This window comes from Panulirus ornatus, chromosome 13, assembly GCF_036320965.1.
Source record: "Panulirus ornatus isolate Po-2019 chromosome 13, ASM3632096v1, whole genome shotgun sequence".
Taxonomy (NCBI): domain Eukaryota; kingdom Metazoa; phylum Arthropoda; class Malacostraca; order Decapoda; family Palinuridae; genus Panulirus; species Panulirus ornatus.
In genome coordinates this window covers 50,594,935-50,612,848 of record NC_092236.1, presented here as the reverse complement: position 1 = coordinate 50,612,848, position 17,914 = coordinate 50,594,935, and the positions used below count along the sequence as shown (strand labels likewise).

General features: G+C 49.5%; 1 protein-coding gene across 21 annotated transcripts in view; it reads left to right on the top strand.

Annotated features, from left to right (window-relative positions):
• Window positions 1-17,914, top strand: part of LOC139752858 (actin-binding LIM protein 3-like) — an 837,860-nt gene that overhangs the window by 191,399 nt on the left and 628,547 nt on the right. For 17 of the 21 annotated variants that reach the window (XM_071668854.1, XM_071668845.1, XM_071668839.1 and 14 more), the window contains exon 2: window positions 1,653-2,695. The exons of the other annotated variants lie outside the window; for them this stretch is intronic. In XM_071668854.1, coding sequence (XP_071524955.1) covers window positions 2,095-2,695 — 601 coding nt within the window. In that variant the 5' untranslated portion in view covers window positions 1,653-2,094. The remainder of the gene's footprint in view (window positions 1-1,652; window positions 2,696-17,914) is intronic. 21 annotated transcript variants of the gene reach the window in all.

Here is a 17,914-nt window from a genome sequence, read left to right as displayed (position 1 = left end):
TACTGCTACCCACACGAGGTCTTGCATCATCACTACTACTACCCACATGAGGTCTTACATCATCACTACTACTACCCACATGAGGTCTTACATCATCACTACTACTACCCACATGAGGTCTTACATCATCACTACTACTACTACCCACACGAGGTCTTGCATCATCACTACTACTACTACCCACACGAGGTCTTACATCATCACTACTACTACTACCCACACGAGGTCTTGCATCATCACTACTACTACCCACACGAGGTCTTGCATCATCACTACTACTACCCACATGAGGTCTTACATCATCACTACTGCTACCCACACGAGGTCTTACATCATCACTACTGCTACCCACACGAGGTCTTACATCATCACTACGGCTACCCACACGAGGTCTTACATCATCACTACTACTACCCACACGAGGCCTTACATCATCACTACTACTACCCACACGAGGCCTTACATCATCACTACTGCTACCCACACGAGGTCTTACATCATCACTACTGCTACCCACACGAGGTCTTGCATCATCACTACTACTACCCACATGAGGTCTTACATCATCACTACTACTACCCACACGAGGTCTTGCATCATCACTACTACTACTACCCACACGAGGTCTTGCATCATCACTACTACTACTACCCACACGAGGTCTTACATCATCACTACTGCTACCCACACGAGGTCTTGCATCATCACTACTACTACCCACACGAGGTCTTACATCATCACTACTGCTACCCACACGAGGTCTTGCATCATCACTACTACTACCCACACGAGGTCTTGCATCATCACTACTACTACTACCCACATGAGGTCTTACATCATCACTACTGCTACCCACACGAGGTCTTGCATCATCACTACTACTACCCACACGAGGTCTTGCATCATCACTACTGCTACCCACACGAGGTCTTACATCATCACTACTGCTACCCACACGAGGTCTTACATCATCACTACTACTACTACCCCACACGAGGTCTTGCATCATCACTACTACTACCCACACGAGGCCTTACATCATCACTACTACTACCCACACGAGGTCTTACATCATCACTACTACTACCCACATGAGGTCTTACATCATCACTACTACTACCCACATGAGGTCTTACATCATCACTACTACTACTACCCATACGAGGCCTTTTGTCATCACTATTACTACCCAAAAGGGGTCTTACATTATCACCACCACTACCCACATCAGGTCTTATATCACCACCACTACCATGGGGGCCTTATATCACCACCATTACCTACACCAGGCCTTACATCACCACCACTACCCACACCAGGTCTTACATCACCACGGGGAGGACAACTTGATGGTAGCACATACGAAAGTGATTTTGTTTATTTTCATTTTGTCTCTGCACAGCAAGTTACAGGCATTCAAATCTTGAAATGAGAATCCCCTGAGATTGAAAATCATACAGGAAAAGATTTTCAGTGTACTTTGCCGTTTTGACTGCGACAGAATACGTGTGTGTGTGTGTGTGTGTGTGTGTGTGTGTGATAGCATGTGAGTGAGTTCCTCCATCTCGTTTTCTGTGGTGGTGGTGGTGGTGGTACAATGTCCTCTTGATCCCACAGCTGATTAACCAAACATCTTGGCTCAAACTTTGCAGATCAAGAGATTTCCGGCGACTCCAGTGTGAAGTGTAGTTAGTACCTCTTGCGCCCTTGCATAGCCAAAGAGCAACAAGAGGACACCTCCAGACTTCTTCGGAAGGGGTCCAGACCCACCCCGACCTTAACCCCCCCTTTTACCCTCGTCGGGTTAAGGAGAGGTGAACTGTGGCAATACTTGCCGGTGTGGGTCACTTTCGTGTAGTGTGTTTCTCGTGTTGTGTTACTATTGTTTTTTTTTCGTGGACTGGGAAAAGTGTTTGTGTGCTAGAAACATTGAGCGGTGCTGCCGATCCGCATCGCCAGGTGGATAGTTGCCGGACGGCAGTGGATAGTGCAGGGACGGCAGTGGATAGTGCAGGGACGGCTTTAAGGCGCCAGTGAGAAAATTGTCGCCGCGAACACACCCACAACCCCCCACCAGCCAAACAAGCCGTCAAGATGGTTCTGCTGTGGACCCAGCACGATGGGGAGAGGACCGAACCACAGCCCACGGACGAGATGGTCCAGGAACATCGCAAGGAGGGCAAGGAGAACCTCCAGCACGGCGCCAACAAGGGTGAGGTGTCCACCTCGAAACCCGGCGAAACCTCCCCGGTCCCGGCCATCCTGGTGGAGGACCTGAGCGTTGGCGTCATCTCCGAGAAACACGTGGTCACCCTCCGTCAGGTGTCCGACCTCATCGACGGCAACAAGAGCAGTGCCTACGTCACTCCCTCGGTGTCACCTTCGACCTCCTCGTCCGTATCCGCCTCTCCCTCGCCTCCACCTTCCTCCTGCGCCACCAACAATGACACCGTGGAGGAGGAGGAGGAGGAGGAGGTGTCGGTGGAGACCCTGGAGGCCGCAGCGGTGGAGAGTGCCTCCCGCGTGGCCTTGGATAAGTCGTCCACCCTCGGCCCTGCCGTACAGCTGCAAGACGAGGAGGAGGAGGAGGAGGAAGAGGAAGGAGGGAAGAAGAAGAAGAAGAGCCACAAGAGGAAATTCTACACCTTACCCAGGAACTGGAAGAGCAAGGCAGCGGACTTCATCCTCACGAAAGGTAGAGTACAGTTCCTTCCATCTGGTGGTGGTGGTATGTAGACCTCTGTAGCTGTCGTATGTGGACCAGTCACGTCCAAACGGGCCTTCTTCCATAACGATGTGTTTTTCCTGTTCTTGTCTTGCCTGACCGCTGATGATGTTTCTTTGACCACCGTTCCAAGTCTGCTGGTGTATGTAGCCTGGAGAGCCATCATGGGTTTTCAGAACAATATAGACACGAGTCTCATGTGGGAGGGAGGGAGGTGGGAAAGGAATAGTAGCCATTAGATGGTCACTTCGCATCTCGCTTGTATAAGGTGTAGTGAGGTAAACAGAAAAATATAGCTACGTTAACTGGTGTGGAAATCACATCACGGAAACCACACTATAAATCTTGCTGTTCATCAAGTGCGGAACTATGTCTTGCACACACACACACACACACACACACACACACAACAACAACAACAACAAATAAACTGGACACAAGTGGTCCCGTCTTTTGAGCGAAACAACTGTTATGAACTATCTCAAATAGCATTTGTGATATCAAGAATAACTGGCACAATAGAGTCGTTGTACACGGTGGAAAGATTGCTTTTTCCGGGGTGGGTTGGCCACAGAAATTTCTCTGGGGCGTGGAACAGTCTCGTTAGGGGACCACACTAAGGGCCTACAGGCCCTTCACACAACCATGACAAGAAACGAACCACCCAATATAAACCCATATTCTTAATGAAAGGGACCCTTGTCATTAATGGTCTGCGGTGGTGACTTGTTCTTCATCTTAATACATATAAAACCACACAAACACCTTCCTGATTAGTCGATCTTCATCATGCAGGGACGTACGCACGAGCCTCCGTGGTGCAATGGTTAGTTTAGGGACCTGTAAATCTCATGGGCCCACGTTCCGTGTCCTGGGCGAGGTAAATGGGCTGACAGTCAACCAAACCTTTTCATCTTTGTCGTCAGGATTCGTCGATAAGTAAGTCCCTGGCGTAAGCTGGCTTTAGCGACGGAGCGCCAAGGACAAAGAAAAGATGGCCTCGCTTGCTTGCACACACACACACACACACACACACTCAAATCTCTATCCATCACGTATAGTGCACCGGGACCACAGCTCACCATAAGCTCCCCACAAACCCCGATTCATCTGTTCCTCCTTCACCCCACTGACAGCAGCAGGTCGGCCCTCATCCCCACCTCCCTCATCACATATCAATACAGTATTCTCCGAGGGTAAAAAACTCTACCCTTGATGAACAAATAGATGAACAAATAGACACATACACAAACACACACACGAACACGAACACACATTCTCTCGCCGTCCGCAGAGGGTAACATGTAACTTGCAGAGCAAGATACACCGGCTCTGTGTGTGTGTGTGTGTGTGTGTGTGTGTGTGTGTGTGTGGTGGCATACCCTGGTGTGGCCTGGCTCCCACCACCACCACCTGACCGGCCATGACGAACCCTGCCACTCGTCACGCCCACGCCCGCGCCCACTGAACCCCCCCCCCCACCAACACCCAACCTGGCTCACCTGACTGACTCGCCTGACTCACCTGACTCACCTGACTTGCCTGACTCGTCCTGACTCACCTGACTGACTTGCCTGACTCACCTGACTCACCTGATTCGTCTGACTCACCTGACTGACTCACCTGACTCACCTGACTTGTCCATCCAGGCTGTTGTTAGTGTAACGGGTCTCGAGAATTATGACTAAGGCTAATGAGGCTTCTAGGTCACCTGAAATTCCTGGGTCACCTGAGGTTCCTGGGGTCACCTGAAGCTCCTGAAGGTCACCTGAGGCTCCTGAGGTCACCTGAGGCTCCTAAGGTCACCTGAGGCTTCTGGGGTCACCTGAAGCTCCTGAAGGTCACCTGAGGCTCCTAAGGTCACCTGAGGCTACTGAGGTCTCCTGAGGAACCAGGGGTCTCCTGAGGCTCCTTGAGGCACCTGAGGCTCCTTGGGTCACCTGAGGCTACTGAGGTAACCTGAGTAACCTGGGGTCACCTGAGGCTCCTGAGGTCACCTGAGGCTCCTAAGGTCACCTGAGGCTCCTAGGGTCACCTGAGGCTCCTGGGTCACCTGAGGCTCCTGGGTCACCTGAGGCTACTGAGGTCACCTGAGGAACCTGGGGTCACCTGAGGCTTCTGAGGTCACCTGAGGCTCCTGGGGTCACCTGAGGCTCCTGGGGTCACCTGAGCCTCCTGAGGTCACCTGAGGCTCCTGGGGTCACCTGAGGCTCCTTGAGTAACCTGAGAAGCCTGAGGTCACCTGAGGCTTCTAGGGTCACCTGAGGCTCCTGAGGTCACCTGAGGCTCTTAGGTCATCTGAGGCTCCTTGAGTCACCAGAGGAACCTGGGGTCACCTGGGGTCACCTGAGGCTCCTAGGGGTCACCTGAGTCTCCTGGAGGTCTCCTGAGGCTCCCGTGGGTCACCTGAGGCTCCTGAAGGTCACCTAAGGAACCTGGGGTCACCTGAGGCTCCTCGGGGTCACCTGAGGCTCCTTAGAGTCACCTGAGGCTCCTGGGGGTCACCTGAGGCTCCTAGAGGTCACCTAAGGCTCCTGAAGGTCACCTGAGGAACCTGGGGTCACCTGAGGCTCCTGGGGTGATGGTCCCACGGTGTAGAGGCTAGCTAGCCTTGCTGACCATAGAACTACACGCACAAACCCACCACCTTTCAAACCGTGGGCTGGTAGCCGGCCCTCAGCCAACCCAGCTGTTCATCTCCCCCCCCCCATCCCCCCCTCCTCCTCCTAAACCTCGGGGGGGATATATAGTGAGTCTGTGTTCTGAGCGAAGGTGTTTCTGGGTCGTCGGTGTGGGTTAGTGCTTTGTGACCTGGTCGGTGGTCAAGTCTCTTGGCCGACCCATGTGAGGGATTTTTGACCCGTCGGGTGAAAAGAGGTCAAACATCACCTACTGGAGGTCAGAAGGGAAAGGACGACTGTCTACATCACTATCTATCTATCTATCTATCTACCTACCTCTCTACTGATCAATCCATCTATAGGTACCTGTCTATCGGTGTATATCGATTCATATCTATTTCATCACTGTCTTTTTTTTCTTTTTCAATTAATGTCTTTCCTTCTGTATTTCTATGTATTTCGTGTCGGTCTGTCTGTCTGTTTCTGTCTATCCAGAAGTATACATCTACCTGTCTACTGGTACACTGCACACACACACACACATCCCAGACTGACAGACAGACAGACAGACTAAACACACTGAAATATATTTTCACAACGAAGAAATCAGTTTTTTCAGTTTTCTACAGTTTTTTCCTTTTATAATACTCTACCAGGAGCAAAAAAAAGAAAAAAGGTATATATATATATATATATATATATATATATATATATATATATATATATATATATATATACTTCGCAAGAGAGAGACATTACATATCTGCAACGGTTGAGGGGCTGTGGTGACTGGGCCACTGACACAGCTGGGTTCAGTTCTGGGTTCGAATTTACAGGCTGGAACAGCCAGCTGCCATGGGAGGTTGGGGGAGGGAGGTTGGAGGAAGGAATGGCGCACATAATGCTCGTAAATCGTTCGCTAATGTCATCGTTATTCAACTCCCGTGTGAATACGCCAGCTGTGACCCCAACACTGGAAATGATGCGTTGCGAGCATGATGGCTAGGCATGTGGTGTATGAGGCTCGTGGTGTATAAGGCTCATGGTGTATAAGGTTTATGGTGTATAAGGCTCGTGTTGTGTAATGCTCGTGGTGTATAAGACTTGTGGTGTATAAGACTTGTGGCGTATAAAGCTTGTGGTGTATTAGGCTCGTGGTGTATAAGGCTTGTGGTGTATAAGGCTTGTGGTATATAAGGTTTGTGGTGTATAAGGCTTGTGGTGTATAAGGCTCGTGGTGTATAAGACTTGTGGTGTATAAGACTTGTGGTGTATAAGGCTTGTGGTCTTGTGGTGTATAAGGCTCGTTTTGTAAAGACTCATGGTGTACACGGTTTGTGGTGTATAAGGCTCGTGGTGTACACGGTATGTGGTGTATAAGGCTCGTGGTGTACACGGCTTGTGGTGTATAAGGCTCGTGGTGTACACGGTTTGTGGTGTATAAGGCTCGTGGTGTACACGGCTTGTGGTGTATAAGGCTCGTGGTGTACACGGTTTGTGGTGTATAAGGCTCGTGGTGTACACGGCTTGTGGTGTATAAGGCTCGTGGTGTACACGGTTTGTGGTGTATAAGGCTCGTGGTGTACACGGCTTGTGGTGTATAAGGCTCGTGGTGTACACGGCTTGTGGTGTATAAGGCTCGTGGTGTACACGGTTTGTGGTGTATAAGGCTCGTGGTGTACACGGTTTGTGGTGTATAAGGCTCGTGGTGTACACGGTTTGTGGTGTATAAGGCTCGTGGTGTACACGGTTTGTGGTGTATAAGGCTCGTGGTGTACACGGTTTGTGGTGTATAAGGCTCGTGGTGTACACGGCTTGTGGTGTATAAGGCTCGTGGTGTACACGGCTTGTGGTGTATAAGGCTCGTGGTGTACACGGTTTGTGGTGTATAAGGCTCGTGGTGTACACGGTTTGTGGTGTATAAGGCTCGTGGTGTACACGGTTTGTGGTGTATAAGGCTCGTGGTGTACACGGTTTGTGGTGTATAAGGCTCGTGGTGTACACGGTTTGTGGTGTATAAGGCTCGTGGTGTACACGGTTTGTGGTGTATAAGGCTCGTGGTGTACACGGTTTGTGGTGTATAAGGCTCGTGGTGTACACGGTTTGTGGTGTATAAGGCTCGTGGTGTACACGGTTTGTGGTGTATAAGGCTCGTGGTGTACACGGTTTGTGGTGTATAAGGCTCGTGGTGTACACGGTTTGTGGTGTATAAGGCTCGTGGTGTACACGGTTTGTGGTGTATAAGGCTCGTGGTGTACACGGTTTGTGGTGTATAAGGCTCGTGGTGTACACGGTTTGTGGTGTATAAGGCTCGTGGTGTACACGGTTTGTGGTGTATAAGGCTCATGGTGTACACGGTTTGTGGTGTATAAGGCTCGTGGTGTACACGGTTTGTGGTGTATAAGGCTCGTGGTGTACACGGTTTGTGGTGTATAAGGCTCATGGTGTACACGGTTTGTGGTGTATAAGGCTCGTGGTGTACACGGTTTGTGGTGTATAAGGCTCGTGGTGTACACGGCTTGTGGTGTATAAGGCTCGTGGTGTACACGGTTTGTGGTGTATAAGGCTCGTGGTGTACACAAGCTTTGTCGTGGACAAAGCTTATGGTTTCCATTACTTGTGACACACAAAGCTTGAGGTGTGCAGGCCTTGTGGTACGGTATTTATGGTGCAGAAACGTGTGTTGCACAGATCATGAGGTGTGCAGGGCTTGTTGCACAGAGCTTGTGGTACAGTATTTGTAGTGTAGGAGACGTGTGCTGCACAGATCATGTGGTGTGCAAGGTTTGCTGTGTACAGGGCGTGTGATGTACGAGGCTTCGAGTATTTATAGAAAAACAGAACACATCAGACCATGAGGTCTTCCCCTTCCCCCAGAGCAGCACTCCATCTTCGCCTTTGCTCTGAGTCATTGCGCAGCTGTTCTACCGAGAGTCAAACACACCATGGAAAGTGTGTGTTCTAATCTATTCAAGTTGATAGGTCTTCCTAACACCGTACTTCTGATAAAGCTATCTTATTTTCCTCTAATTTATATCTTTCGATGGTTCTATATTCTATTCTTCCCTTCCTCTAACCTCCTCCCACTGAATGTATTCCATCTAAACTCTCCTCACACAGGGACTTACAATTTCTCTACCGCTCACACGCTAACAAGACGTGTGGACTAGAGGACATATTCCCCCTCGTGGTCCAAAGGAGTGTGCCTCTGTGTTGGCTCCTGACCTTGCTCGTCTATATCGTCTATGTTTAAGAACCCAAACTTTCCCCTTCTTCTTGGAAGCCTGCCTTGGTTCAGCCCGTCCCTAAGAATGGAGACTTGTGCTAGTGCTTGGAACCCTCGTCGCTTCGCTCTCTAATCCCAGAGTCGAACTCCAGTGGGTCCGGAATGTCATGTCATTCTTTTGTATCACCACGAAAGATTCAACGGAGTAAGGTGTACTGGTCGTTTATCTTATGTGTTTCACCTCTTGGTGCTCCTCTCTTAGTGCATTGGGTGAAACTTCTGCTGTGGTCCACGGAATTGATAAGGAATTTACCTGGCTGTTACACAAGACTTATCCTTTTTGCCTCCCTCTGTTCTCTAGCCTTTGCATCACAATAGTCAAATGACAGACCTAAAACCTCCTTCTTATCCTGTCAATAGAGGTGTCCTTCAGGATTCTGTCCAATCACTCGCCATTTCTCTTCTCTTCGTATACTGTCTTTCGTCATTCTTCACTTCTCTTCACTTTCACCCTACATACATCATCTCACTCTCCTTCATTCTCGCACGGAACATGTCTGCTCTCTTAATTAGAACCTGTTTACGGTTGCCAAGTGGGGAATTCAGTGACCCTGTTCATGTCAACGGCGCAGAAGACACAGTCTCTCTCTATATATATATCTCTCTTCGAAATCGCACTCGTGTCTTGTTGTTAAGACTTAAGACTCTATAATTCAGTTCGGTCGTAACATAAACATGTTGTGCATAACCATATCCTTCTGTCTAACTTCCCACATGGTCATCACCAAATCTGCGTCTCACAAAGCATGGTGCGCTGTCCATACAGTTATTTAATCGTGTCTGAGCAGGTATTCCGTGTCTAAAGAAGGCTCATTGCCTCACTGTGGAGAATTGTTCATATATTTTGCATGGTTCTTCCTCCAATTATCTCTTATCCTTATCAGCTCTCTCGTTATCACCTCTTCTTAACCACTTGTGTCTGTCCACTGTGATGCTGCTTTCCTTTCTCTTTCTTCTACGTGTAATATGTCAACCACTGCTCTCATGAGGCGCTTCGTTACGTTCCAGCTCCTAAGACCTGGATTCGCGGCATGCCCTTGGCTGCTGCTTCCCATAGTGTGTGTGTGTGGGGAAAGCCACACGAGGATTGACCGTTATGATACCTCCTCCTCCTCCTCCTCCTTCACTCGAGTAGCGAAGCTTTGGTGTTCTGATCCATCCCCTCGCCTTTATACCTCTCCGTAAGCATGACCTTCCCTCCTATATAAGTCGTAGCTTTGTAAACACCCAAGGAACTAAAAATCAACCACTACTGCCTTTTTTTCTTCTTTCAAAAATCAAGTTTTATACTTATTGTCTTTAGAATGAAATGGTCGCGAGCAACGTAGCCGTCCGGGGGTGATTTCTGCTTCTATGAAGAAGGAAAAGCAGACGAGACGAGACGGTCCAAAGTGTGGAGCAACAAAGGGAATGTTTACATTCGCCATCCACGTGACCTCAAGCATGAAACCCTCGAACCTTTGTGCTGAAGTTGAACGGACGATTGAGCAGCCGCTAAAGCCATCAGCGCTCGCGCGCACACACACACGACAGGTCCCCGCTCATAATAGCCACGGCCAACGCACCCAAGGAAAACGGAATCTTCGCAGTCAGATCCTGTGAACGCACTCGAAGAGTAATCGAGTAACAGAAACGCACCCAAAGATGGCCCCCCCAACACCAGCGGAAGCTGGAAACGCACCAGCAAAACAGAACGATGATCATTCCTACACTTCCAACGCACTCGAGCATTCGTGTGTGTGTGAGTGTGTGTGTTAAAAAAGGCGTAACCGCCGTACCTGACATAAGGGTGTGGGAGCGGATATAAAACAGCGCCGGCCCCGCCATCTGTCGGCGAGTCGGAAACTAAAGCAGTGGCTGGTGTTTCCGGCCGACCGCCTCCCCACTTTCTTCCTGCACCCCCGAGGGGGGGATAGTGTATGTGTGTGTGTGTGTGTGTGTGTGTCTTCGTCTTTGTCTACCTCCCTGGCACATTCTCTCTCTCTCTCTCTCTCTCTCTCTCTCTCTCTCTCTCTCTCTCTCTCTCTCTCTCTCTCTCTCTCTCTCAGACACACGGGATCGTCGAATGACCCTCATCATCCCCTGCGCCCTGGTTCTGTGGTAATGTCGGGAGATTGTGGTGGCGACGTCGTCGGGGGGGAAGGGGGTGGGTTAGCTCTGGTAACCATGACGAGGTGATACATCGCCTGGCGCAACACAAGGTTAACCCCACACACACACACACACACACACACCACCACTCCACCGTCGTCCACGCTGAGGGAGGTGGGGAGGAGAGAGAGAGGAGTTATAATACAGGAGGTAGGTAAGGCTGCGTCCAGCCAACGACGTGTTCTAGAAATTTGTCGTTTACTTTCCTGTCGTCTTTCGCTCTGTCGCTTGGTTCTTGATGGGCCGTAAATGAGGTCGTTTAGTGTTAGATAATTGACTTATACAGTTACTGAGGAACGGGTGGTCGTTCTTCCCTGCGTGGAGCAAATGAACTCTCGAAGTGAATGAGTACCACGTACAGTACTAGGGGTCAGGCGCTCTGGACTCGAAGGGACTTAGTAACACGTACAACACTCGGGGTCAAGTTCTCTGAAGACATCACGTTTCGGGCTGAGGTGACCTAAGGGTCGTTGATGATGGTAATTATGATAATGATGGGAATGATGATGAGGATGATGATGATAGCAACGGTTATCATGAGGATAATGAGCGTGATAATGAACCAATTTATCACTGGTTATGGTGATTACCACAAAAAAAATATGATGATGATGGAGATGACAGTAGAAGGTAAACAGACAGGCCTTAATCGCATGATAGTCTAACAAAAGATTAATCAAATGATCCCTTTAAGCTTTCATGCCTCCTCCAACAATTAATCATATCTCTCGGACCTTATCTGGTCGATTAATGACCTGGGGAGTAATCATGCGACGGCTCACAACCACGAACGCTAATGAGGACAAGACGGAGTTAGCGATTAAAGCGTTTGATACTGTAGACTTTGAACGCTTCAAAGTGTGTGTGTGTGTGTGTGTGTCTGTGTGTGTGGGGAGGAAGGTAGGGGGCAGGGAGTGATTAATCACGAGAGGAGAGAGAGAGAGAGAGAGAGAGAGAGAGAGAGAGAGAGAGAGAGAGAGAGAGAGAGAGCAAAGTGGCAGCTTGACACGGAGTTATTCTGATGGAAAGAGTTATACTGTGGCGCGTGTGAGGATCACGGTAGAACCCCGGCGACGTCGCTCTAGCGGGTAGCGGCGTCCGTGAGGGACGAGGGGGACGTGTTCCACCCGCGCTGCATGCAGGGTGGCCGGAACCTCCTTCGTGGGGTGGGTGTTGGGTCGCCCTCCTCCCTCCTCCTCCTCCTCACCCTCGCACGGAGGGGAAATGAAAATGCCCTGAAATGTGAAGGTCTTGCGGTAGGTTGGATGACCGGGGGGAGTTTTCCCTCTCCCCAGCCTGTCTTTATATGCTCTCTCTCTCTCTCTCTCTCTCTCTCTCTCTCTCTCTCTCTCTCTCTCTCTCTCTCTCTCTCTCTCTCTGATGGAGGTAGCAACATTAACACACGAACATTGATCTCACAGACACACGTCCAGTCTCCATCTCACATGTGTCAACCGGAACCAAACACACCAGACCATTCCATGGTTGACCTTCACTCCTTCGTCAGCCCTGAGTCAGACTACTGACGGGACGTCATCCCCCCTATATCGCATCGATCCATTCATTCTATCCAATGCGCATCTCTCGTTCCCCTCTAAATGTTTAGGCCCCTTGTAACTCAAAGCCTCCTTCAATCCATCGTGTCATCTCATTCCCGGTCCTCCCCTTCCTTGCTCACTTCAGTTCCGACACGTAGATCGTCTGAGTCCGCCTCTCCTCACTCATCCTCTCCATATGTCCAAACCATTTCACCACACAGCTTTCTCATTCACATTCATCTCACTACCACACCACTCTCTATCACTGTCATTTCTAACACGATGGACCCTACTCACACCACATATCCTCAGGAAATTTATCTCCAATATATATATATATATATATATATATATATATATATATATATATATATATATATATATATATATATTCCTTTGAGTCCACGGGGAAATAGGAAATAGGAATGTCTTGATCACGCGCAAAATTGTGATCTTTTCCAATATATATGTATATATAAATATATATATATATATATATATATATATATATATATATATATATATATATATATATGAGAGAGAGAGAGAGAGAGAGAGAGAGAGAGAGAGAGAGAGAGAGAGAGAAGGTTCATACCGATAATTGTCAGGTGTGAATCAGCTTGACCTCAGTCAAGCTTTTCTGGGTCAATCTCACCCCCACCCCCCTCACCACCCCACACCATCCCATCCTCAGCCCCCAACACACCAGCAGAACCTGCCCCCCCACCCCGACCAACCCACCAACCCACCACCACCCCATCACTCCGACATTCTACCCACGAACGTCAGGGGAAACTTAAGGTGGGGGGTTTTTCCCTCCCCCCTTGCCACAGCCGAGTGAGAGACACGCGACAGAATAACTCCGGTGAGGGGGGGAGTCTCTCTCTCTCTCTCTCTCTCTCTCTCTCTCTCTCTCTCTCTCTCTCTCTCTCTCTCTCTCTGTCGGGGACAGGGTCAGGGGGGTGATATCGAACACAGGGACATGTGACCCAATAAAAAAAAATAAGAAATGTTTACTCTCTCTCCTCGCGTCTCGCCAACACCCATTTCCACCCACCTCCCACACCCGACCCCAAGAGGACCCAACCAAAATAACCTTCGAACTCAGATCGACGCGACGCTGGGGGCTGGGAGGGGGGAGGGAGGCTGTTGACCCCCAGGGGTCACGTAGATGATCGTGAGTGACCTGTAACGAGTAAGTTACAGGGGTTTAGAGAACTGTGGAGGGCTGTTTGGGGGAGTGGGACGATGTCAGAGCTGTTTACGTGGAAGCTGGTCAACCAGTTTATTTTTTTATTTTAATTCTGTGACGTGGAGGAAGTTCAATGCAGTTGGCCTGATTGAACGAGCTCCTTGTTGAACTTTTCCTATGTTCAACGAGGGTCAAGTGAGTGAAAGAGATAATGTGATTAACGAGCAGGACTCAGTGAACGAGGGTCAGGTGAGTAAATGATAATGTGATTAACGAGCAGGACTCTGTGAACGAGGGTCAAGTGAGTAAATGATTATGTGATTAACGAGCAGGACTCTGTGAATGAGGGTCAAGTGAGTAAATGATTATGTGATTAACGAGCAGGACTCAGTGAATGAGGGTCAAGTGAGTAAATGATAATGTGATTAACGAACAGAAATCTATGATAAAGGTGATTAATGAGTATGAATGTCTTGTATGATATTTTGTCTCGTTTTTGTAATGATGAGGTCATCATGGTTCCTGTAATGATGAGGTCATCATGGTTCCTGTAATGATGAGGTCATCATGGTTCCTGTAATGATGAGGTCATCATGGCTCCTGTAATGATGAGGTCATCATGGTTCCTGTAATGATGAGGTCATCATGGTTCCTGTAATGATGAGGTCATCATGGTTCCTGTAATGATGAGGTCATCATGGTTCCTGTAATAATGAGGTCATCATGGTTCCTGTAATGATGAGGTCATCATGGTTCCTGTAATGATGAGGTCATCATGGTTCCTGTAATGATGAGGTCATCATGGTTCCTGTAATGATGAGGTCATCATGGTTCCTGTAATGATGAGGTCATCATGGTTCCTGTAATAATGAGGTCATCATGGTTCCTGTAATGATGAGGTCATCATGGTTCCTGTAATGATGAGGTCATCATGGTTCCTGTAATAATGAGGTCATCATGGTTCCTGTAATGATGAGGTCATCATGGTTCCTGTAATGATGAGGTCATCATGGCTCCTGTAATGATGAGGTCATCATGGTTCCCTTGAACATGACGGTACGACCCTCGAACTTGCCGGTACGACCCTTTGATGTAATGACCCGATCTTACTACCCCTTGACCTTTGAGGTCACTTTCCTCAGCAGTGCCACCAACGCCCAACTCGGCAGTGTTGCCAACGCCCCAGCAGTGCCCCTCCTCCCCCCTCCTCACCCCCCCTCCCTCTCCAGCAGTGTCGCCAACGCCAGATATGACAAGGAAGTTAGTAAGATCAAACCATAAGAACAAAAATATTCGTTGTGACGTCACAGTGATGTAGTGATGCAAGAGGCTGTGACGTCACGACTGACGTCAGAGTGTGGTGACGAGGTATACCGGTCCCGTGACGTCACCATGGCGGCGTTGTGACATCATGAGAAGGGTAGACAGAGGCCATGATGACGCCTTAGACATGAAAATGGGGCAGAGGGCTCATGGGGGCAGTGCCATGAGAGAGAGAGAGAGAGAGAGAGAGAGAGAGAGAGAGAGAGAGAGAGAGAGAGAGAGAGAACACCATGACGTCACGACATCAGAATGAGGAGGGGGGGAGGGGGTTCATCTGGGTCGTGACGTCACGAAGTCTAGGTAGGAGCAATGGACCGTCGAACACCAATGAGGAAAACGGAACCGAGAGAAGACGAGAAAGTAACGTGAAGAAAACGAGCAGGGAAAAGACAAGGATGGGGTGACTGAGCTAAAAGAACTACGCTATGGTAGTTGGTCGCTGTGGTGGACAGAGGGAGGATCTAAGCGCCTAGCGAGGGAAGGAGAGGCGGCCTGTGGCACACCTAGGGTTGAGATAGACTGGATTGGATGGCTGGGATAGACTCGAAGAAAAGAATTGATGGAAGCTGAGACAGTCACCTGGACTGCGAATGATGGAGTTGGGTAGAAATAGTTAGGCTGGAATGAACGAGTACTCAACAAACCTGAAAGCAAGAACCTCTTCCCCCCCAGTTCCTGGCCTGCAACACCGCCTGAAGGTGTTAGTGTCCTCAAAAACAACACTTGTCACTGATGGCGACTGCAACACACCCCTCAGGGGACCATGCCCTGAGGGTCGACGCTTTCATCAGCCCTTAACACGCAATACAAAACCTCAAGAATCAGGTCTCGCAGGCAACACACCCTTCCCCCCACAACACCGGGTCTGCAACACACACACACCTCTCGAAGGACGGTGGGTCTTCAAGGCTCCTTCGACCACCCTGGGTCTGCAACACAAGGACAAGTGTATAGGACCGACCCCCTCACACACCCTCACGGTACCCTTCCTCATTCCCCACGTCCATACACCACCACCTCCTCCTCCTCCTCCTTGCTCCTCCTCTACCCTCCAGACCACACAACTGACCCGACTGGTCTCTGGCCTCCCGCCCTCACGGGCCATGAAGAAAAAAGAGCTGGATGGCCTGGCGACCTGTCAGTCAAGTCAGACCGGGTTAGCCTGTGATTCACGTCCGAAAGCTTCCTACCTCACCACAGGATGGCTCAGGATGGTTCGGGTGGCCCGTGGAACGTAGGGTTCGAAAGGTGGTCCGAAGCTCTCGAACTGACAGCAAAGATGTGATTTTTTTTTTTTTTTGTTGTTACCCTCCCATTCAAAACAGATTATAAGTTTTCATATATTCTTTTTCGACGATGATTATAATCCACGTGTGGCGTCTGGTTTATCACTGATGAACATGTGTGGGTTTAATGTACGTTTCTGCTACGGGTTTAACGAATCGTTCAACACACCTAAAGCGCATCGTTAACCTCCTTCACTCCACTTGTCGAATACTTTGCCTTGTTTTTAGACTCGTTTGGCTACCTTAGCCGGGGCGAAACGTGCTATTTACCAGCACATGAGAACACATCAGGTTACATGCAACATTTCGTATTCTACATTTCTTGATATTCACATTCTTGATCTTTCCTTCGGAATCCGTTTTTTCTGGTCTGTGTTGACCGGTTCTATCCGGGCGTCTTTTAAGAGGGTGTCTATACAGTTTCTCACCACACGTTCGTTGGTTGTTAACACGCTAGACCACCCCCCAACCACCCACTCCCTTCCTTCAAAGTCATTGGTGAGGATGAAGCATGTCCCAGCACCACAGACATCTCTGTGGTGAGGTGGGGCGGTAGGGCTGTGAAGTTACAGACAGACCTTGGCCCCCACAGACATCTCCGTGGTGAAGGGGAGGGTGAAGAAGATACAGGCCAGTGTTGGCCCGATGTGGAGTTCCTCAACTGTGCCGTCGTCCAGGTTGTGAATCTATTGCTCCTCCTTCTCCTCCTCCTCGTCCTCGTCCAGGCACCAGCCAGCCTCGCTTGACACCTGTATTTCTCGCGTGATTCAAGGGGAGCTGAGCAAGCAGGCAGGCAGGCAGGCGACGACACGGGGTTTTATGGATGTTAGAAGCGGGTTGTGTGAGGGAGGGTGGTGATGATGATGCTGCGTCCAGTTTGAAGCGTAGGGTGGGGTCTCTCTCTCTCTCTCTCTCTCTCTCTCTCTCTCTCTCTCTCTCTCTCTCTCTCTCTCTCTCTCTCTCTCTCTCTCTCTCTCCCAGCAGCTGCCATCGACCCCCACCCTATCCCCCCCTTCCCCTTTCCCTTCTTCTCCTCCTCCTCCTCTTGCTTCACCAGCCAATCACCTCGACCCTTAACCAACTCACAATTTAGACAAGTTACTCTTAAAACCAAATAGGAACACAGCAGTGTGGATCGTACGTACACACAGTTACCAAGCGTCAGGGTATGATGAAGGGGAATCTAGTCTTCAATTTTTATTTTTCCCCCACACAGAGGCCATCAGTCATTGAGATACCACGTTGATATGGACAACGTAAAGTATATACTTTTTTCTTTTTTGGTAGATTTCTTGCTATCTTTTCTTTACGCCTGACGCTATACGATCGTCTGCCCCAGTCACCAGTTTCTCCCCTCGCCCTTTGAGATGCCGTGTGGCCTCCCAGAATCGTCCATGTGGAGCTTGTGGATCGTCCACTTGGATTTCCAGATTGTCCAATGTGGTCATGATCGTCCATGTAGGCTAAAAGATCGTCTATGTGGGCTTCCAGATCGTCCATTTGAATCCCATATCGTCCATGTCATATCCCCCTCCTTTTATTCGTCCTTTGGACCCTCTCAGTCGTCCTATGCTCCCCCCTCCCCCCCACCCTCCCGAATCGTCCTTTGAGCCTCCTGAATCGTCTCTTGTATCGTCCCCCCCCCCCAAGTTCGTCCATGTGATACACCTCCCCCACCCCCCAACACCTACCCAATCAGTTCGTCACTGTCAAAGCCCCGGCTGTTCCGTGGGACTGCCAATACATCGCATGCCCATCCACTATCCAATTGATTCGTCGTCCTCTCCTTGAT